The sequence below is a fragment of the Clupea harengus genome, chromosome 14 (genome assembly GCF_900700415.2).
Source record: "Clupea harengus chromosome 14, Ch_v2.0.2, whole genome shotgun sequence".
NCBI lineage: Eukaryota > Metazoa > Chordata > Actinopteri > Clupeiformes > Clupeidae > Clupea > Clupea harengus.
The window spans coordinates 24,699,610-24,722,026 of NC_045165.1; the positions used below are offsets into that span (position 1 = coordinate 24,699,610).

The 22,417-nt window shown below is 41.2% G+C and overlaps 2 protein-coding genes across 9 annotated transcripts in view; both read right to left on the reverse strand.

Annotated features, from left to right (window-relative positions):
• Positions 1-3,951, reverse strand: part of syt16 (synaptotagmin XVI) — a 21,016-nt gene extending 17,065 nt beyond the window's left edge. For 2 of the 4 annotated variants that reach the window (XM_031580680.2, XM_031580679.2), the window contains exon 1: positions 2,673-3,271. In XM_031580680.2, coding sequence (XP_031436540.1) covers positions 2,673-2,793 — 121 coding nt within the window. In that variant the 5' untranslated portion in view covers positions 2,794-3,271. Of the gene's footprint in view, positions 1-2,672 lie in introns of all 4 variants that reach the window. The other 2 variants (XM_031580678.2, XM_031580677.2) reach the window with 2 other exon arrangements.
• Positions 3,952-4,088: 137 nt separating this feature from the next.
• snapc1b (small nuclear RNA activating complex, polypeptide 1b) lies at positions 4,089-13,127 on the reverse strand. 5 transcript variants are annotated; one of them, XM_012822912.3, is made up of 11 exons: positions 12,895-13,127; positions 10,303-10,467; positions 9,851-10,010; positions 9,404-9,544; positions 8,982-9,086; positions 7,922-8,074; positions 5,884-5,970; positions 5,662-5,724; positions 5,364-5,529; positions 5,197-5,262; positions 4,089-4,793 (listed from the first exon to the last, which is right to left on the reverse strand). In XM_012822912.3, exons 2-11 carry the CDS (start codon positions 10,443-10,445, stop codon positions 4,756-4,758), a joined length of 1,122 nt encoding a protein of 373 aa, XP_012678366.1. In that variant the 5' UTR covers positions 10,446-10,467; positions 12,895-13,127; the 3' UTR covers positions 4,089-4,755. The 5 variants fall into 5 exon arrangements, with proteins under 5 accessions (XP_012678366.1, XP_042565703.1, XP_012678374.1 ...); XM_042709769.1 differs by lacking the exon at positions 12,895-13,127 and adding an exon at positions 11,279-11,666; XM_012822920.3 differs by lacking the exon at positions 12,895-13,127 and adding an exon at positions 11,107-11,665.
• Between the last annotated feature and the right edge of the window lie 9,290 nt (positions 13,128-22,417).

Genomic DNA, 22,417 nt, shown 5'->3' on the forward strand with positions numbered 1-22,417 from the left:
GGCACTGCTCTCAACCAGGGCACTCACGCAGCCCAGTCGCGCTCTTTTCATCTCCTCTGGCTTTCTTCCAGGCCCTCACGAATCAGCAAAGACCTCCAAACAATGGTGTCAGACTTAGCTGACACTTTGATCTAAGGTGCCTCACAAATCAGTACAGTTCACAAGCACCCACTTGAAATAACAAGCCCTGCCATGGTAAGGTAAATTGGACTGTACACTCAGTGGCAAGGAAGTAGGCTACAAAACAAAGGCGTGCATGTACTTATAGGAGAAAAGACTTAAACAGTCCTCCAACACGGCATAAACATGTGATGATGGGTTTTATGACCCGTTCCCTAGCCAGGTTGAGAAACTCGGATGTTGAAGCACTCTGTGAATGCATGTCACTTGGGACCAGTGGACGCATGAAACAGCTCTCTAGAGGGGGAAAACTAGGAGTATTTCTGAGAATGAATTAACAAACAAATCAGTGGGAATGTAATCCTACACTACCTCATAACTACTGCACCATGTATACTTATCACACTCAAAATAATATAATAATAATTGAAAATAAGAGGCCAGTTGTGTATATTTCATGGTGGAGGATACTATAGCTGTGCTTCAGTCAATGATATGACTTGAATGCCACCCTGTGGGTGTGAGTCCTAACAAATGAAGTGCAGGTGAAATTATGATTCCACCTTCAGACACAGAGTCTCTCTCTCTCTCTCTCTCTCTCTCTCTCTCTCTCTCTCTCTCTCTCTCTCATAAATGACTGAACTTCACACGCATACTCCCATTTAGCTGAACACACATACGGTACATATACACACTCCAGGAAGCATAAGGAGAACAAACACACACACACATGCAGTACATATACACACTCTAGGAAGCATAGGGAGAACAAACACACACCCAGATCTGTTGTGAACCCACACTGGGCTCCTGACTGCACCGCAGGGGGGCATAAGCCTGATCTGTGAAGCTCTCTCTGCACACTGATTTTGTCAGAGCCACACTTCCAGTCATATACAGACACATCCTGCCACATAAACACATACTCTCTGTCTCCCTCTACGCATGTTTATGCCTTTATGTCTGTACAAATGGCTCACACAGTTACCGTTTCCTCCATCTCCATGGCAAAATAGCAAGTGCTAAAGAAGTCTTGCCCCAGCACACATGGTACATGAATGGGCCATAAGTGACTTGTGTAAACACAGGTAGACCGCAGTGCCCAAGTCCAGAATTGTGTCCTTAGTTAAACTCACTTTACCCTTCCACAGTGTTCCAGAACTCTCTTTCCACCTGATTTCAGAAAATCACCTGAACATTGATATATACTCACCATGGCACCAGTGCCACATTGATTTTTAAAGCTATCAACTATGAGCACAAGAGGAGTATGAAAGTTATAGTGGGTCGAACAACATTACATCTGTCATTATCCCATACCACACCGACCACTAGAGGATGTCAAAGTAAAAGATCTTGCAATACAGACCATGAGGATGGTGAGGTGCAAAGCTTGGTGACTTCAGCTTTGAGGTGAACCTAAATACTAGCCTCAATGGCAGCAGACTGTGCCTTCTTTCTGACCTCACCATGAGTCTCACTCTCTACAACACACACTCACACACACAGACTGTTACTTAAACAGGAATGGCTATCTGCGGTCTTCTCACCTACAACATGTACCAGGTGTCTCTCTGTTCTGCCCACTGTGAGTCTGATTGCAAGATCATATCTGTCCCTTTACAAGGTCCCAGTAACACGGAAGAAATAGAGGCTATACCAAAAAAATGTTCTGTATCACGCAGAATGTAGCATTTTTGCTTGATTATGTTTTGAAATTACATTTATGACATGAAAGCTCAGATCACCCATGCTTGTGACTAGATTAACGAGAAACCGTGGCCGAAATGAGAGCAGGACAATGACAATCGTGTCCCTCTTAAAAGCAGAGGACATGTATAGCAAGAGTCCAAATGGGACTGGGTGTGAGTCTGACGCATCTGGGGAATGTCACAGACTCTTTCTAGAGGCCGGCAGCGACTCGTGGCTGGTTTAACTACCCCGGCTGTCCTCTGCATCTGCTGATTCATCTACATTCCCCAACACCTCTAAAGACCTGCTGTTTAAAGGTTCAGCGCTTGGTGAAGAAAACAAACATCACTATTAGAAAAAGAAAAAAAAGATAAGAAATAGCCAGACATTTTCGTGGGATTAATTTTGGGAACCCAGACTTGACAAAAGTACAAGGCTTTGGCGGGCCTTTGGAATGGTCTGAAACTGAGAACATTTTACAAAGGCAAATGGTCCTCAAATGGGTCTCCTCCTCAATCAATAAACGAGGGATACAGTGTGAGACGTGGGTTGGAGTAGTGTTCATAATGGATGCCGGGAATCAACATGAACTGTACGAAAACCTCGGATACAAACAAACATGGTAGCATCGTGGGTCGTATAATCCTTACACAAGGTGGAAACTATATTTATCGGAGAGATACAACTGTATGCGCAAGCTAGGCAAAGATGGGACGCATCGCTTTATCTTTATTACTGCGTAGCCTATATGGTCCCTGCTACATCAAGAACGGCTGTGGAAGGTGGGGGTGGGGTGCTGAAGACATTTGCACATCTTTATCTCTGGACAATCAATATCAGAATCCAACGAGGATACTCACTATCAGCGGCCATGGCTAAATCGGTTTTGCCCAGCGACACAGCTTCTATTCGGGTTTTGAGGGAAGCTACAGTCAGCAGCAGTCGCGTCTTTACTGGCCCTTCTGTCAGCTCACATCGCATCTAGTTTGGTCCGCTCGGTTGAAGGCGGACAGCGTTGAATGAAGGCCGTCTTCCGATCGGGAGTTCTCTTCATTTCAGCACCACATCATCAAGGCGCCACTGGTACTGTGTGGATTGGGTTCTCAACCCCCACCACCCATTTCTGCTGTATCGCGATCACGGGAGACGCTGACATCCCTACAATGACGCGCTGCGCGTTCCCGGACTCCGCGCTTGGTTAAAACATTAAATCTACTCTAACGGCGCTTAAATCTTGGACAGCCAACATATCGCATAGGCTACTGGAATGGTTTCTGATATCAGATACTTCCAAAATGTGTATGAGCCACCGCCATGCCCATGTAACATCAACTTCTGTTATGATTTATTTCAAGAGAAAAAGGTTTGCAAACTTACCAGAATATTAAACTCCTATTGAAGTTGCCTTCCCATGAAAGGCAAAATACCTTCTCGAGAGAAAACATGTTGTTATTATTCCATCCAATATCTTAATGGCCATTATGCTGGGGACCACTGAGGACACTAATGAACGAATTGGCACGTGCCGGAAAACTAATGAGACTGACCATAGATGTTCTCTCAGCTCTCCGGGGTCCTTCTTGTCACAGTTCGCTTCTCTGGGCTTCTATTCTGTGCCCCACGACAATATAAGCTACTTTTAAGCTCTACACCGCCAACTAGGACAGTGATATCCGGAAGCCCCAGGGCAATTCGCAAGGAACGAACATAATCAGCCCCTAGCCCGTCGAATATTCCATCCATAAGAATGTCGTTCCCAACCAAGATAACACCATTGTCAGGATATCCGTAATGTGTCAGGATGCTCACATAAATCACATTCTAACACAATAAAGGCACACATACACATTTGGATGGTTTGAGTAATTATTTCACTGTAAAAGATAGATTCAATTCCGAGAAGCACCAAAGAGTTTCTCAGTCTGAGGACAAGCCGCTTTCTCTAGGTTATAGTCGTTTATGGGCAACATTGAAACGAAAAAGCAGCGAGTGCCACCATGCAGCATTCGATTTATCAGCATGATTTGTAAAGCCGGGATGTGATATTGATGTAGTCCGCCAGTTTAATCTGAAAATCGATAGGTCGGCTACTTTGACACAGATAGGGTGTCACTCTCAGAGAAATGTGTTACATGAGGCACCATTGTCACTCTACCCGACACACACACACACACACACACACACACACACACACACACACACACACACACACACACACACACACACACACACACACACACACACACACACACACAGAGAGAGAGAGAGAGTCTATATTCATATTCACAAAAAAAGGTTTTACTTTTCTTTTAAATTTGAATGACACCACTTGCTCAAGACAATGAATCCTGTATAAAAAAAACATTTAAGACAAACATGCCCATGGCATCTGACACATACATCTCTTGGTGTTATGTTATTAAGCATAACATTATGGATGGTAAAAAAAAACATGGTTTTCAAACAAACAATGCCATAAACAAGCATCAATGATCCCTTATGGTATAGTTGACCTTGACATATCTTAAACTTGACCAGAACAACTTTTTCTATGACTGGCACAAACACTGTTGGTCAGCAGTCAGCAGTCTTCCCCTATATCAATAAACAGCTAGATAGGTTACTGATTAGTAACAATCACCCTTGCCATGATAATTCCTCCTTTCTGCAGTGGCCACAACGGCAAACAACCTTTTATAAGCTTGAGTGCCCCCCTAAGGCAAAGGAAAACGGTGCTCCAACTGGAGTCAAAGTGCACTTATGCAAATGTTCATGCATGGGTCAAACACAATCCACAAGCCCCACACCAGCAACATAGGATCATCATCATCCTTGACCCGCCATCATCTTTATGTGAGCCTTAGAGGAGGCAGATCCAAGCAGTGCAGTGAAAGACTGCTGGTCCTGGGTCAGGTGGTGTGGTCTGTGCTTTTTGTGGTTGCATCACCACTTGAAGCGCGTCTTGATCGCCCGGGTAGTCTCTAGAAAAGGCCAAAAAGACAAACACTCTTCACCTTATCATTCAAAACTTTCCACTATAATCTTAAAAGGTACAGTCCTTGATTCTGGCAAAATGTTGTTGATATCTGAGCTCACATCCAATCAAACCCCTCCCTTCAGTGTGCTGATCGGCTTGAATAGTGTATGGCTCCGTCCAAGCTACTTTTTTCCCCCCATTTACAGAGCCAGGGCAGTGCATGAACACTGGGTGGTATATAATCAAGGACTGGATGGTTTATAATCAAGGACTGCACCTTAAACTCAACTCAATTTTAAGCAATTCAAATTGCTTAGGAGCTAATTAGCCCCTTAGTTAACCCATGTTATCATTTTGTTTGGACTATACATGCAAGGTCCTTTCCAAGCCATGCTTACGCTCCTTACCCTCCTGGTCTGCCTTGCTCAGTCGCCACAGCTTGGTGCTTGTGAGGAACTCCTCTGGAATGCCTCCTGTTGGACAGAGAACATGTCAGTTCCTGCTGATGCACAAAGGAAGTGAGGGCCAGTGTCCCATGGTAGACAGTTGAGAGTGTGTGAACATGAATGCTTGCCAGTTTCGTAGAGACGTCGTAGAGTGCGGTATCTCAGCGAATTGTGAAATCGGCGTCTGCGTCGTGGAATGGCCCCCGGCACACCCCCCATCCCTGGATCTTCCCTTGGGCCCGCATCCCCTGCCGAACACAGCTCCGCCTGCCTATGGCGCCGAGACTTGGCTACCTAGCGCACAGATGTCCAGCCAACCGCAGCGCAGTGTAACAGAAGCAAAAGGCCACAGACAAATGTAGAAAATCCACATACACATCCATGAACTGATGTGAAGGAATAAAGTGGTTTCTCTGAAACACTCACCTCCACCACCTGGCCATAGGAGCGCGCCTTGATGGAGGCGAGGAGGTCTGCTCTCCTGGAGCACTGGAGCAGGGGGGACACAAGAGAGAGAAACCTATGAGAAGAGGATGCTGCTTGGAGGGCAACCACAGCCCATGGAGCTCCGGCTGGTTCTTCTACCCTGACAGTTCACAGTGCTGACTGAGCCAATAGCAGCATGGGCTGCTGGTTCCGGTCTCTCACCTCCTGCTGCTGCTGGTGCTGGTTAGAGCTGGAACTGGTGGAGGGCTCATCAAGGCTGGTTGACTGCACACTGGCCTCCCCACCCTGCTGCAAAACAGCATAGTATGGTCTGTAGAATCTCCATCATGTACCACAAATGAACACAACTACACAAAACCAACAGCGGCAAAAACACTTATAGGGTCATTCCACGAAATCGCTGCCTTTTACGTCCCCAAGAAACAATCCACAACAAATAAATATGTATTTTTATTATGTCCTCTTTTCTCAATATCAAATCTAATTTAATCTAAAATTAAGATCACTTTTATGCAGAGGAGGGGGATGTTTTTGGTCTGTCACTCGCTATGATTTTTCTAGTTCAGCAGGGCTTAACGTGTACAATATCAGCAAATTGCGTAAAGTATGATCTTATTGCAAGGCTGTGCTTTTGTTCTAAATTTGCATGATATAAAAATAAATGAATAAATAAACTGTCCCTTTATTTCACATCAACCCTGTTACCTTCATGAAAAGGAATGCTTGCAAAATAACGGTATATTCTAAAAGTGCCATGATTGACAGGATTTTGCATCATCTCTGCATCAGGGATCTAACTGTGTGAAGACAAGTAGGCCCCTATCATTTCTTGCTATATTTGATGTTTTATACTGTCTGACCACAGGGGTACAGCATACCCTGCAAACACTGTTACCATAAATGAACCATTTAAATCAAAATAATAATTTATGTTTGACATTCTTTTCAATATTTTGAAGTAATAACCTTTTACACAGCTACACAGCTTGTGCTCATACCCTTTTAGCTAATAATGCGAAAATTAGCGTAAAACCAAAATGTTTTTAAAAGGTTATCTGTATTTGTATTATTAAACAAGCATGCATATTATACAGAGAGGGTAGCATATACGTTTTGGCCATACTTTCAGTGTAATGCTGCTGTTTGTTTACCATGCATTGTAGATGTACTTAAAGTAATGCAATGATTGTGCTACGCTCACTATTACGCTATTTACACTTTTGTTCATAACTGCGTTGATGTATTTATATTTGAATCCACTTTTACAGATGGAAGTAGAATGTCATCAAATGCCATTGACAACCAAAGTAAAGCGAAACCTGCAGGGATGCAGGTACCAATCTTGAATTGGAGAAGAAGAAAATGAAGTTTTAATATGTTAATGGTTAATAGAAAAATATTAAGTCCCTGTGACATTTTTTTGTTGAAAATGTGTCCGTCTTCACATTTATACAAAAATGATTACGTTAACAGGGTTGATGCCAGGGTAACAGGAATTGTTGTATTAGACCTGTTAGAAATCCAGTGTCACTAATACAAAACTTGAAAAGATGCATGCTGTGCAGGGTAGACAATGCCTCCTGTCAGCCCTGTTATGCTGTTTCTATGGCATCAACCCTGTTAACATTAATATTTGGACAAAATGTAAAAAATGAAAATTCAGAGCCTTTCGATGCTTACCTGTAAAATAAGTACACCATTATATTTTGGACAGGGCCAGTCACGATTTATCCTCTAAACATTTTTTTTTGCCACCGATAAATAGGGCACTTTTGATCGTCTGATTGAAAAAGTAATATTTTTGGAAGAAAATCCCTAACCTGAAAAAGTATGTACAGTCTACCACATATTTCCACTTAGAAAGATATTATGTAATACTGCATGTCATTAACAGGGCTGATACAAAACATTTAGAAGAAACACGGCAGTCAAATATTAAACTACAAAGCCTGAGATGTCACAATGCAATTTCTTCAAGTTGTCTTTTTCCCTGTTAAAGTGATATTTACAATTACAAATTATCAAAGCTGAAAAGGCACCGATTTTGTTGAATGACCCCATATCATTAACATTGTCACCAATACTACATAATGTCTAGACCAACACCCAATGGCACACATTATGCTGTTATACAGGCATACTAGAACATTCATAGAATATTTAGGATACACCTGAAAAACAGGTCGTGCTCTTCATACGAGTTCAAATGTAATGTTACAGTTTTGAAAGAAAATCATACCGTATGAATGTTCTGCCACGTGCTGAAAGACATCACCGAATTGAACAGTTTGGGAACCAGGTTGTGGCGGACTAGGTTGAGACTGGCTTCTGGGTGCTGGGCGGACACAGATGCCTTCAGCTGTTTGTAGTGCTGATGAATGTTAGCCACCTCCTGGGCACAGATGGAACAGTTCAGATCAGCCATTCAGATCAATCTTTTGCACTGAGCCGTTCAGAGGTGAGGGAGGGCTATCGTGTGCTTTTATTTCCTGACACTACTCTCTACCAAAGTGATGAACCAGTGCAGCTTAAAGGACCTCTCTTCTCCCCACAGCAAAATCCCAGTGTATAAAACCCCCACACCATCTCCATCATTCTGTGTACACACAACCCTCTGAAACATACACACACACAAAACCGATTTTTCAACTACATCAGACACACCCTGTGCAGTACACTCACTATGTATTAAAATTCAGAGTGGGGGCGTCAGATTCTGGATTTGTATGTATGGCAGGAACTGAATGGAGATAACGACAACCAAACTTCAGAATCATCCTGAAGCAGTTAGGGAAATGACAATTAAACAACATATTCCTTTTCACAAGTAAATGATGATACATCTGACAAATAAAGGTCAGACCAAGTGTAAATCTTATCAGAAAATTGCAGTCACACATAGACTTCTCAGCTATGGCTGCCCGAGACTGAAGTCCTCTTGCACATGATTTCAGCAAAGGCATAAAACCTTCAATACACATGGCAAGGCCATGCTCTCATGGAATAGGTCATCATGAAAGGTGTTACTTTCTGGTAAACCAACATTCTGCTAGCCAGCTCACTTCATATCATCACCAGTTATATAGCATTGCTTCTTTGTAAATACACAAACCACTCCACATACCTAGCTGACTTGCTCACCAGAAATCTGGTGGACAAAGCTGTTCTCTATTGAAGATTTCAAAATATAATTACATAGAGAATTTAGCCGATAGCTATGGCATTGGCTAGTGCACATTGGTGTCCATTTGTTTCCGCTCATTCATTCAATTTTATAGTCACCCCTGAGACCCAAGTACCTCCAACATCTCTGTTGTGACAAGCTGCTGAGGTCGAGATGATGGTTTAGCAACAGCCTCTGTGTTTGGCATAACCTGGTTCTTCTTATCTCGTAAAAATGCCAGCTGTTCAGAGTAAGAGAACAGACATAAGCAGTGGGAATCACAAAAAACCCTACGTACCTTACATGTAATAAAAGACAAAAAAGGATCTAAAACCATGCACATCCCATTAAACAAATATTTCCAGCATTCACAGAATAATTGATTTACTTTAGATACACAAGACATTCACATATGCAAAGGACATGCTAGAACAGAAGATAGAACAAACATTCCTATAAGGAAATGTTCCAACAGAGTAGCTTATTAGGACATGATGTAAGCAGCACTATGTCTGAACAGACATTGTATTCAGAGTTTTATGTTATGTGCAGTCTTACCGGAACAGGCATTGCGGTGAAGTGAAAGGCTTTTGTGCCCAGCAGTTTGTGTAAGATGTACACCACATCATAGTGCTGGGAGCTCAGGGCATCCTGAGTGAATGCTTGGACATCCCCCCAGTCTTTCAAGGCCAGGCGGATCTGCACCAGAGGGACACACTGACATCATGGATCCAAACAAGAACACTCTGGTCCTACTACAGTGTGAGATGCTACACTTGTGTTTATTGGTCAATCATTGCACAACTAATAACTTGCATTAGTCTATTTGGGGATATTATAAGGATAAAAAAAGCAGATAGATAAGATTAAATCTGCAGTTGACTGTAAAATGTCAATTTCTTGGTAGCAAATTTCCAGTTTGGTATTCGTAGCTAATCTGGTATTTGATATCTCAACTACTGGTAAAGGAGATCAGAATCTACTCCGGCATGTGTGTCGGCGTACTTTCTGCTTTGGTAAGCTGCACTGTGAATGGTAGAGACCGTAGAGAACATAGAGGCCGCCGACTCGGACTTGAAAGGAGTAGGGTGGTAGGAAGTAAGCGGTAGCTGTATTCAGTGCTATGCGGCTGAATGCATTCTTCTCCTTCAGATTCTGGATTCCACTGTTGAAACGTGCAAGCAAAACAGTCATTACATGTACAGAACAGACCTTTAAACTTTATTACACAGCCTAGAGATTTCCTGCAATGTTTCCCCACAGCAATGAAAGTTACCGCAACATAACGTTCAACACTAAAGTAACGTTAACGGTATCAGTGCTTAACATCAGATTCGAAATAAATCTAAGTTAGCCAGGGAGTACAGTTTTGTTCAGAAATAACTCATATGCCCTACGTACAGAAAAACATAAACAACGTTACATGAAGTTCAAAATAAAATGAATAGCATCCTCACTGAAATATATCGCCGAATTTCATGTCTCTCCACATGGACGAAAAGTCCTCATATCGCACTGAAGTAGTCCGTTGGAAACGACCCAGCAACTCCTCAAGGTCTGTTTTCAAAGGCTCCTCAAATTTCCTTAACTGTTCTGACATGATTATTTGTCGTGAAAAAACCCTGAGCGAAGAACACACAAACAGACGTAACCAAAACAGTGTTTGTGTAGCAGTGTCGACATATGATGACGTATTACAGCAAGACTTCAAGGACAAACTTAACAGCACAGATGTAGGCGAACCCATTGCATTGTTGGTTCACAAGCATACAATAGTAGCCCATTTCATTCCTAAACAATGATTACAATTCTTACAATCTTGAGCAAACTGGTGCAGGTACCAACACATACTACCAAAAAAGCAGACTCGGGTGAGCAGTTAGATTACCAACATTACAACATAAGTCTGCCTGTCCATCATTTAAAAAAATGGATAAAAGTGATGTGCAACTAAGTAATATTGCTATTGCTATGTTCATAATAATATATGCATCTAACAAAGGTGTTTAACTTCTTTACATTACCTAATTTATGAGATTCCTTTCATGTAATGAATTACTCTTTAATTGAAAGATGAGAGCCGGTGCAAATTTAAACAACATAACCAATCCAAAACAACGCTCAAAATTTGGGCGCATAGGCTACTGCAAAATGAGTGGAGACTGTCAGACCACGAAAAAAAGCAAGGCAACAGATTGAATGTTAATTTGTAATCACAAACATCTGTCTTTACCAGCATTTTAATTAGTGCTCATATTCACCTGCATGAGGGACACCCCCTCTCATGTTAGGTATGTCCCAACGCATGCTATTTCTTCTCTTCAAAAGAACTCTGGTAGCCATGCTCACCCTCACTGAAGGTTTGAAGGAGTGTTCCTGCACTCACTGGTGAGAAATCTAATCTGTAAAGAATGTCCCCTCGCTTTAGCTTACATTTTCTCTTTTTGAGTCCAAAGTGGAACCATGTCCACTGAGTATTCCTCATGTAAGTATTTCTGCAGTGGCATGCAGCTCTTCCAAGACCATAGCAATATATGACTGCTTCCCCTCAGCATGGGGAGTATTTATGCTGGCAGCCCAAAGCTATTTTTAGACAGCCTTTTCTGGACTTTGGACACCTTGAGTGATTGTGTCATGAAATACTTTACTGACAGAGTTACTGTTCAACTCCGGACTGTTGGAACGGTAATTGATTCAATACCTCCAGTCTTAGAGTGCACAATGTTGAAATGCCAACAAAAGAAGGATAGGTAATACAAATACAATTAAATGGAAATATAGCCTAACAGATAAAAACCTCACTAACAATAATGCCAAGGATACCTGAGGAACTGAATAAGTTTGGATTTGTTAGTCCGAATGATTAAAAAAAAAGGCAAACATAATTTTGTCCTCCTCTATATATAGCCTACAGTCCTGTTATAAGTAGGCTTATTTTCAGGGGTGTTATTACCACAGTGGATGATTTGTTGTTTTCTTGTTTGGATGACTTTGTGCCGGTCTTACCAAAAGTGCATCTCAGTAGTGATGGCGAAATGAAGCTTAATGAACCTTCGAAGCTTTCCAGCCAGACGTGTTGAAAAAAAGGTTAATTTAGGGAAGCTTCGTTCGCCCTCTAGTGACTCATGCTGGTTAATAAAAATACGGTGTATGAAAGATTCTCGGGACAGTGAATTTGTTCAATTTGTTGTGGTGCGCAAGGCCTGGTGAAATGACATGCAATCAAACGTATTTTCTTCTTTCTTCTAATAATTGTTTGACCAATTAATTTAAGGATTGTATGGTGGCACAAGGGTAAGCGACGTCGCGCTCATGTGCTGACCACTCAGGTTCGATTCCCCGGGCAATGCGTATTTTAATCCGTTGCTTTGGATAAAAGCGCCTGCTAATTATCGTTAGTCTCTTGTGTATGCTGTTGGAACAGAGGGTAGTTAAAGTGCATTTGGAATACTGGTCAGTACTTTTGTAAAACCAAGGGAAGCCTAGTGAGAGTGCTTTTGGGCAACTGGTCAGTGAAAGTGCAGGGCAGTGAAAAGGGGGTGAAATGTGCAAATGGATCGAGGGCAGTGAGAGTGCTTTTAGACAACTAGTCAGTGAACTAAATGTCCATGACACCATGAAATAGCACAATAAAAGGCTAATGTCAGGGAAGTCATACAAGCTACAAACAGCCCTTATAAGGAGAAATCAAATCAAAGAATTGCCACACGGGTGACGACTTTCTATTTCTAACTGGCTCCATTACGCAATCTCAAATAATATATACTACTAACAATACCAAACAATCTAAATCTCCAACTACAGCCAAATGTCCAACTACCGCTAAATCTCCAACCACTAACAACAAACCCACGAATACGAGATGGGAATTGGGACAACTTATAGTCGAAGCGTCCCGCAAAAAGTGAACGAACCACTTCGCGAAGCACTTGGCAAAACGATACAAGCCTCGATACACGCTCCGTCTGGAAGTGCTTCACTTTCGCGACACAAGCTTCGAAGCCTCTGTGTCATTTGTAACATCACTACATCTCAGAGAAGCTGCCTACCTGGTGCTTTTGTTGCTGTTGGTCTCCCAACATAGAATACAGCCCACAGCCAGCGTCCCGACATTTTACGGTAAAGAACGACTAGAGTGCGTCTCCTGGTGGTTCATGCTGACAATTTGTTTAACGGCAGTAAGTGACATTTTGGTGTCTTCCACTTCATACTTATCCTGTCATTGAAACAACTCAAGTACTGTACATATGCATCTATTCAAACGAAAAAAATAAACCTTAAAATTAAAGACTTGTTAAAGAGCATTTATGATAAAATAATAAAAATAATGCATGTAATCACTACAATGACTTACTTTAATACAATTAAATAACAATTTTATTATGTTTTCATTTTTATCCCAGAGTGAATGATAAGCTCTCAACTGACCCTCATTCATTTAGGATTCATTTGACATGGCCATAGTGTGGATTACAGTTTTGCCTTTGTTATGACCTGAGGTGGGCCTACAAACCCAAAGAAATCATTTTACCTCAGCAACTTAAAGGGGACATATTATGAAAATTCGACTTTTTTAGTGCTTCTACAAGTTAATTTGGGTATCTGGCATGTCTACCGACCCAAAAACTCCGGAAAAAAAGAACTCCCGCAGTTTGTTATGGTTCTAGTACGTCAGAAACGTCATGCTTGAGTGCCTGCGAATGAGCTTCCTTAACAGTCTCTCGTCACAATGATATGGGAGTCTCTCTTACATGGCCTTGGCTCGCCCCTCCATCTCATCCTCCTCCCCCCCCCCCCCCCCCTTGCCAAAGCACTTCACTTCGTTTTTGCATGTTTTTTGGATGAGAGAACTATTTCTTATGAAGACAATATATACTTCGTTAGAATTCCACACGAATTCCGAAATGGCCACATCTAGCGATTGCTGTATACTAGCTGGCTCCTACCCACTACAACATGCTAATGTCGCTAACTTTTACACAAAGCCTATCATTTCACTGTCAGGTTATTTTGTGTCAACAATTAATCTCGAAAACCTTCAACTACCAAACTAGTTCACAGAAATCTTGTTGTTTGCGGTATATACCCATGCAAACGTAAATTATCAAAGGAATTACATCCAAACAAACTGCTGTACAAGGCATACATGACTAGCCTAAGGGATCGACCAACCCCTCTACAACATTGGTAACGTCGCTAAATAATAATTATAAAATAAAATAAATATTCATATTTCTCTACTAATCTGTGGTATAGGTTTAATTTCTGCATGATTCCAATCATTTCGAGCATTTTTATAATCAAAATCGCTGAAAGAGCGCACCTGTCGCGGGGTTATGCTGGGGAACGTTGCTCTCCTTCTACACTTCTACTTGAAGGCGAAAATGGAAGATTTTATTGCTAAGCTGAAGCAGTTCTCAAAACTGGACTTTCAGTCTAAACGTGAAATGATCAATGATGGGAGACCAATGCCGGAGCTCAAAGGTTTGCTTCAAATGACGGGACAGAAGATAATTCGCTCTTTCCCTGTCATCTCTTCTCAACGTGTGACAATGTCTGGACTGTAAATGAGACCGAAGAAGTTTGCCTGTCAGCGGTAGGTCCACTATGCAAAATGACCATCACAATTTGTAAACTTTTAGATAGGTAGATGCAGTGAATGTCGACAACTTCGACATGTAACGTGTATTTTCTATGATTAGTATGTATTGTGTTGGTTGTAAAGCAGTTTTGTCAATGGGCAGAAAGTTGATTGTATTTTTCACTTGACTACGAGGTTCATTATATATACACACTGTGATTAGCTATAGTTCGCTGGGAACTTCCCATTCCTCACATTCCGTTAGCTAGCGTTGGCTAGCGTTAGCTAGCTAACCGTGCTGCCATACTGAACCTGATGTATTTTATCAATTTTTTTTTTACTTGTGCAGATGCTGTGTATGCCAACTGTTGTTTGTGTATGATACAGGTATGTTGCTCCAATAGCGAAATATGTGTGTTATATGTGTGTAATATATGTGCATGGTTGTTCAAATTGTTTGTGCACTGGTTTACTTTTATTTGATTAATGTGTTGTATAAAATGAGACAGAAGAAGTTTGCCTGTCAGCAATGCTGCCTATGCCAACTGTTGTTTGTGTATGATACAGGAATTAAAGAACAAAGCAATCGCAGTGTTCGTCAGTCCCCTGTTTGACCACCGTCACAACCGTTTCCGGTTGTGAGTTCAGTCGTATGACTATGTAAAAGTTCGCTATTGAGTATTGAGCCGTATAACTTATCACAATAAAAAAAAAACCGATCGTTTAAAAGTCCTGGTATTAGACAATAACTTGTATGTATACATGTCTATGTTTTAAACAACTAGAGACCGGAATTATGTAATCACTTTCGGTTTCTGTGCCTCACCAGCCACGAACCTCCCCGCACGTCACTGGGCTGCACAGATCTGTACATAACGTCCCAGCCTCAGAAGACACAAGAGTGAAATGGATTGAATTCATATTTAATGGTAATGTTCCGGAAAGAATTGGAAGGAAGTCTGTTGGTGTGTGCAAGCCATTTTGAATTGGACTGTGTTACCAATCTGGGCCAATATAACTCTGGACTGGATCGGTACCATCTATTCGTCGCAGTACAGACTACAGAGGGAATTGTAAGTATCTTTAAAAATATATTTTTTTGACCGTTTAGTGTGGGCGGTTAGCGACGTTACCAATGTTGTAGAGGGGTTGGTCGATCCCTTAGGCTAGTCATGTATGCCTTGTACAGCAGTTTGTTTGGATGTAATTCCTTTGATAATTTACGTTTGCATGGGTATATACCGCAAACAACAAGATTTCTGTGAACTAGTTTGGTAGTTGAAGGTTTTCGAGATTAATTGTTGACACAAAATAACCTGACAGTGAAATGATAGGCTTTGTGTAAAAGTTAGCGACATTAGCATGTTGTAGTGGGTAGGAGCCAGCTAGTATACAGCAATCGCTAAAGATGTGGCCATTTCGGAATTCGTGTGGAATTCTAACGAAGTATATATTGTCTTCATAAGAAATAGTTCTCTCATCCAAAAAACATTCCCTTGTGAAAGGGCTTTGTGTTGGGGGGGAGGGAGGTGTTAATAGCCCGCCTGCATATATGATTCAAGGCAATTAGCCCTCCTGTTGACACCTTTCGAGTTTCGACACAACAATGATGGGGTCATACATGTTAAATGGGAACTTTTTTGTTCATGAACGACGTGATTAGCAGCTAAGAGACTCACCTGCATTTACCAAAACATGCATAACATTGCTGCTTTGTTGTTTAGGAAAGCACATCTAGGGTACGTCATGTAGCCTGCCAAACGGATCCACCAAAGATATGCAGTTGGCACGGAGCTTTATGTGAAAACACTGCGACCTCACTACAAAAGTACAGGTTTGTTTACCCTCAGTTACTTCGTCATGTCATTGATTGTGTCTCCATGTTAAAGTTGTAACAGCATCTCATTTTTTTATTTGTTGTGACTCCAAGGATACTGAATGTCTGTTTAATCATAGACACACAGAAAACTGTGCCCTGCACTGAAGTCGGTGTTGGAACCTCAGCTGTGGCCTTCAAAGCATCACAGCCATTCCTAACATCGACACCAATAAAGAGGAGTAAGAGACCTCACTTGGAGGAGGAAGAGGACAACCCTTTTGATGGAAGTTCAAGTATGGACTACGGAGAGCCACAGAATGCTACCTATGATCCTGATGACTCGGTCACAGTCTTGACTGAGGCAGCAGATGTGACGTGAGTGACTCAATATTTAATCCAGTGGCGTTTCTACATTTCTACACTGCCCCACCAGACGCTGTTGTGCAGAAAGCTCAATACATTCGTACTTCGTGGCAAAATATACATATATATTTTTTTATGCAAAGTAGCGTGAATATGTGTGTGAATAAACTTGACTCACAAGCATTATAGTCTTGTTTTGGAGTAATTTGATTTGTGTGTTTTTCTGTCTGTGTGCTTGCTCTGTGAAAAGCTGCTCTCCGCTGTCCCTCCCTTTCCGACGGCCCAAGCTGCCCCACCGTTACCATGGAAACACCAATGAGCGTGAACCACACAGGCCAAAGTTAACATTGAGTGGTGGGGCACTTTCAGATGTGCCCCACGAAATCTGCCTGGCAACTAGACTGGAATAATGCGAAAACCGCGAGACCTGTACCCCGTGACTAAGAAAAAAATGTAATCATACAGTCAGAGTTTTTTTTAAGTAATACAATGAATAACGTAGATTATTTGTTGAGGGTGCAATTTAGCACATTGCCGCTGGAAGAAAAATTGGAAATAAAATGTTTGGGGCCACACAGACCAGACGACTTGATCCTGCAGCAGCCTGGTGAGAAAGCGAATCGAACTTTCAAGATGGAGTGGTTTGAAAGAAAGACATGGCTAACTGCGAGCACAACGAAAAGAGCACTGTTCGATTTTCCATGCCTTCTTTTTGGAAATACTACTAATGCAGACTCAGTTTGGACAAGACCTGAAGCATCTGGCAGAAAGAACGGTGAAACATGAGAGTAGTAAAAATCATATCAATTGCACCATGAAATTGGGACTATTGGGAGGGGTCAACATCATGGCACAGATAGATAGTGCTTATCAGCAGAACATTTTAGAGCACAACAAGCAGACTGGGGAGGCTGATATCGTGCCTAAAGCTCTGTGGGAAGTGCGAACTGGGCCTGCATGGTCACGACGAGTCAGCCGACATTTTTGAGACGATGTACGAGGGCGACACCAGGCTGAAAAGACACTACGATTCGGTGAGTCAAAACTTTTTTTTGGGAGCTGATGGATGTATCAATGCAACCTGCAAGGACATCGTCTTTTTACAAGGTTTTGTTCATTTAGCAGCATGTTTTGTTGCTGATATTTGTTTCAGTTGTGCCTTTTGCTTCATATTGTATGCCACACGTGTGCCACAAGCTTAATAAATGATGCAAGTTATTTGAGCTATGTCTACTTGTTGCAATCATTATACTTTAATGCTGTACTATAGGCAACATCTTTGTGTCGCACTGAGCGCTGAAACATGTGAAATGTATTTGAAATAGGATTTGTGCTCCCTGCTGGCACTCAAAATGCAGCCCATAGCATATTTTACTGGTCTACTGCTTATAATAATCAGCAGCTACCTTTATTTTTGTGACGGTGACATGACGTCATACAAAATTGCCCCACCACAAATTTCAGGCTAAAATCGCCACTGAACAAACGTGATTTTTGGCATAGACTGTGTTGGATGCCCTGTCCTTGCCATCTCATGGTTTATATATTGTAATTCGCTTTTCTATGGGATCACTGGCAAGAACATCCAGAAGCTGCAATACATCCAAAACAGCGCTGCCAGGATCCTGATGAGGGTCCAGGAATATGAGCACATAACACCAATATTACACTCACTACACTGGCTCCCTGTCTCTTTCCGGATTGACTACAAAGTCCTTATACTCACCCATACATGCATAAATGGGCATGCACCTCCCTACCTGCAAGAATGAATTACTCCCCTAACCTCCACCTGCACCCTCAGGTCTTCAAACAGCTCGCTCCTCCGCGTCCCCAAAACCAAGCTCTGCACCATGGGCGACCCGGCCTTTTGCTCGGCAGCGCCACGCTTATGGAACAGCCTCCCTGACCACCTAAGGGCAACGCAGACGCTGGACTCCTTTAAAGCTGGACTAAAAACATTTTTATTCAGGAAGGCATTTCTGGCCTTGTGTTAAATCGTATGTTAAAATGTTAAAGTATGCTTATGTTAATTCATTTTTATTTTATTGTATTATTATAGTTAGTTTCTAATATGTTGGCACTCTGAGATTCTTTTGAATGAAGAGTGCATTACAAACAAAATACATTATTATTATTATTATTATTATTATTATTATTATATAAAGACCACCTCGTAGCTTTTATATTGACATAAACTAAGGTTTGCTTATTCTACCACTAGTTCAAACTGTGAGTGTCTTTGAGGCCTACTTAACATCTTAAAACCATATCATACCTGATAAAATGCTTGTCAAGCAATGTTTGTCAAGTGAATTATGGAATTTTCTGATGAAGTGGTGTTTAACATGATCCCAACTGTCTGAACAGAACTATGCATCCCTCTCCCTGTGTGTGAGGAGAAAGGAGGGGCTGAGGTTACCTGAAGTGCATTCTATTAGTCTGTAGGAAGGCAATGATCGAGATGAGGAAATATAGCCTGACAATATTTCCCAGGGAATTACACCCATAGGGTGTGCTTGTTTTGAGTTTAATTTCTCTGCACACACACCAAGGACTCTGAACACTTCAAGCAGGACAACTATGGGACTGTGTAAGTAGCCTAACCCAACCAACAAGTATTCAAATTCAATCAATTTGCGTTTTTATGACATATTGAAGTTAAAATACCCAATGACTTAAGTACTTGCATTATTGTTTGGTACAGTGACTATTGTGGCAGTATCGTTGGGAACAAGTTAGTTTAACAAATTTTTCCTGTATATTTTGACATCAGCCACATAAAAAAAATGATTTAAATGAAGATCTGATGTAGTGTTACTCTAATAGGTAATATGTCATTTGAATAGAAATACTAGCTTGGTACTGCTGGAATATTCTCTTCTCTTTATTTTTCCTCACTATCTTCTCTTCACTCACAATATAAGCACTTTAATAAATATACAGTTCACGTTATTTTCTGTTTTGCGTGGTTTTAATGAAGCTTGATTTATTTTTGTCGACAAACTCTGAGCGTCTAGCCGAGATTTGTTACAATATAACTGAAAATAACCTGTGAGAGATCTCCTAACATATTCTTTATCTAACCTCTTATTGCTCATAGTGGGTGCGGTGGCCGCCACACCCCTTGTGCTGACTGCAGTAAGCTTCACTGCAGGCGGGATAACTGATGGATCCATAACCTCCAGCATGATGTCCGAAAATAATAGCTGCATTCCAGGCAGTAGGCCAATACTCATCCGATGTCCCGAGACCGATTGTGCCCCGTAATCAGTTCCCATATTCGGAGATGTTTAGAGCTGGATACCGGACATAAAACAGAGTATATAGTATATAACACCTACTGATATGATCCCATTCTGGTGATGGGTGCTTGTCTGCCCCATGTGGTCTTAAACGATTAATATCAGTGTGTGTACCAGTTCAGATATCTCCAGACATTACCGTGGTGTCTGAATTTACAGACCACATTTCTGTAATGTATTGTTTTATCTAAATTTGCAGAAGTTTTTGTAGTGCTGTGCAAGGGCGTCAGCAGCATTTTGAGAGTGGGGGGGACATATTTTGGCGGGGGGCCTGGGGGTTCTCCCCCCAATTTTTTTTTAAAGATGTAGATGCAATTTCCCGAATTCTGGTGCATTTGATCATGTTTTTAGATAGAAAATGACCTCTCTCTTTCATTGTTTTTCCTTGGAGTTGGCATGGTCTGCAATTACTGACTACTGTTATGTTCTGGTAGACTGGGTAAACCCAGCCCAATCTGCAATCTTAAATAAGATTGAGCTTGGTCTGGTGATGGCCAGGATAATGTTTTGGTGTAATTTTTGGCACTTTATTCTCCATTTAATGAGAGCAAAAGATTTAAAAGGAGGATTTAAAAAATCAGAGTGAATTAGAATAGAATGAGGTAACTTTGAGGCAACATATAGCCCTACATTAATGTCATGCAATGAAATTATGCAAATTGCCAAAATTACAACGTTGAGCAACCTTGTTTAATTTGGAAGACATTTCTGAAATAAAAGTTTAGGGTATTCAACATTTCTGGGTTTACTATTGAGCCTGATTACGACTAGACTATTTTTTGACAGCTGACCCATCAAACCAGACGTTCGTATCCCATTGATTACAACTAGACAATAGAGGTGCAGAGGGTAAAAATATCGACTTTGAAGACAGTGAACTATATGACATGAAAGTTACACTGTATCATTGTATTGAGATGCAGAGTAAATCAAGACCATTTTTTTGGGTGAGTTTGTGTGTATATTGCAGTCGTTACAAAAACTAGCATGTTAGCAAACGTTAACTCCAGATTAGCTCACGTTTGTTATGGCAATAAAAAAAAAACACCAGCATTTTGTTGTTGTAGCTACTTCAAAAAAACATCCTGGTCATGGTTTTCTGCCCGAAACAGACGCCTAGGTGTGAACACGGCCAAAAGCACAGCATATTTCAGACCCAGATTAAGAAATCAACAAATGCTGTTCCACTTGTAATGGGTAAATAAAGTATGGTATTGCCTAGTTGTAGGTAAATAGCTTGCTTATCTAACTATAATCATAATGTCTGCAGAAGGATCTTTGTGACTTAATGCTATTATAGCCAGAGAATGTCTCATAAGGGTGCTTTGGCCACTAAAGGAAAAACTTGGGCAACTCTGACTTACTTTCCTCTTCTTCCAACTTTCATCTTCTTCCAAAAAAACCTCCTTAAATCCATCTCGTCTGTGGAACAATCAATGTCTGAAACCAAGTGCAAGTGCTAGCGCGATGCTTCGATCAGGTGATGATGCTGTATGTGTAGGAAACCAGGAAAACGCGGAGTGGATTTCTATTGCTATGGGTATTCCCCCTACTGATAAAGTGGAACGGATTTGATTGTGAAGCAATGGAAAGAACACTGGACTAGTAGGCCAGTCATGCACTAATATTTTGATGGCAAATGTGGGGGGGTCCAAACGATGATGCTGTGCATGTGCTGTGAAATTGATGAAGTTTTCTTAATTGGCTTGTGTTTTGGCTATTTGCACCTGTATTCTTATGTTGTCACACGTTTGCCCTTTTTGGTAGGGACAGTGGGCTGACTTAGCTACTGCAGCTGCAGCCGCTCTTATTTAGAAAGGCATCATCTGCTCTCAGTGGAGAAGACCGAGCCGACAACCATCAGAAGTCTTCTTAACATATAATCTGAATATCAAAACTGGTATACCTGCTAAGTGCTACAATATCCAATAAAGAAATATAAAAATTAGGGCTGTGAAATGATAAAAAAATGTAATCAGATTAATCACAGGTTTCTGTGGATTAATCATGATTAATCACATATTACCAATTTTCTCGGTATATTTTTGTGAGAACAAAAAGATTTATGACAAAGGACGGATATATACATTTAACACGTTTTCTTTTTTTATTAATAAAAAAAAACAATGGTGCTGCAACTCAGCAGTTCTTTAGCAGTTGGTATGGTTGAAAAAAACATTTTTCTTTTCTTTTTAAATCAAACAGAAATGATTTGGGCTTCTTAGCCATTGTTTGTATAGGATGTTTGAACATGTTTCTCTTTTTTGTCAAACAACCATTAACCACACCATGACACAATCTAATGCCTCTAAATGCCCTTTTACAGTAGTCTAGCCGCGGCTATCATATTACGTGCACTGTCTTTCCCTATGGTGGTCGTTTTGTCTTCAATTGCCCAGTTTGGAACTGTTGTGCACATGCCTCTGCAAAGTGGCGCTCTTCTGTTTAAATGCACGTTAGTGTAAACGACTTTAACTTCCATTCGTCGGTGAATAGATGTGCAG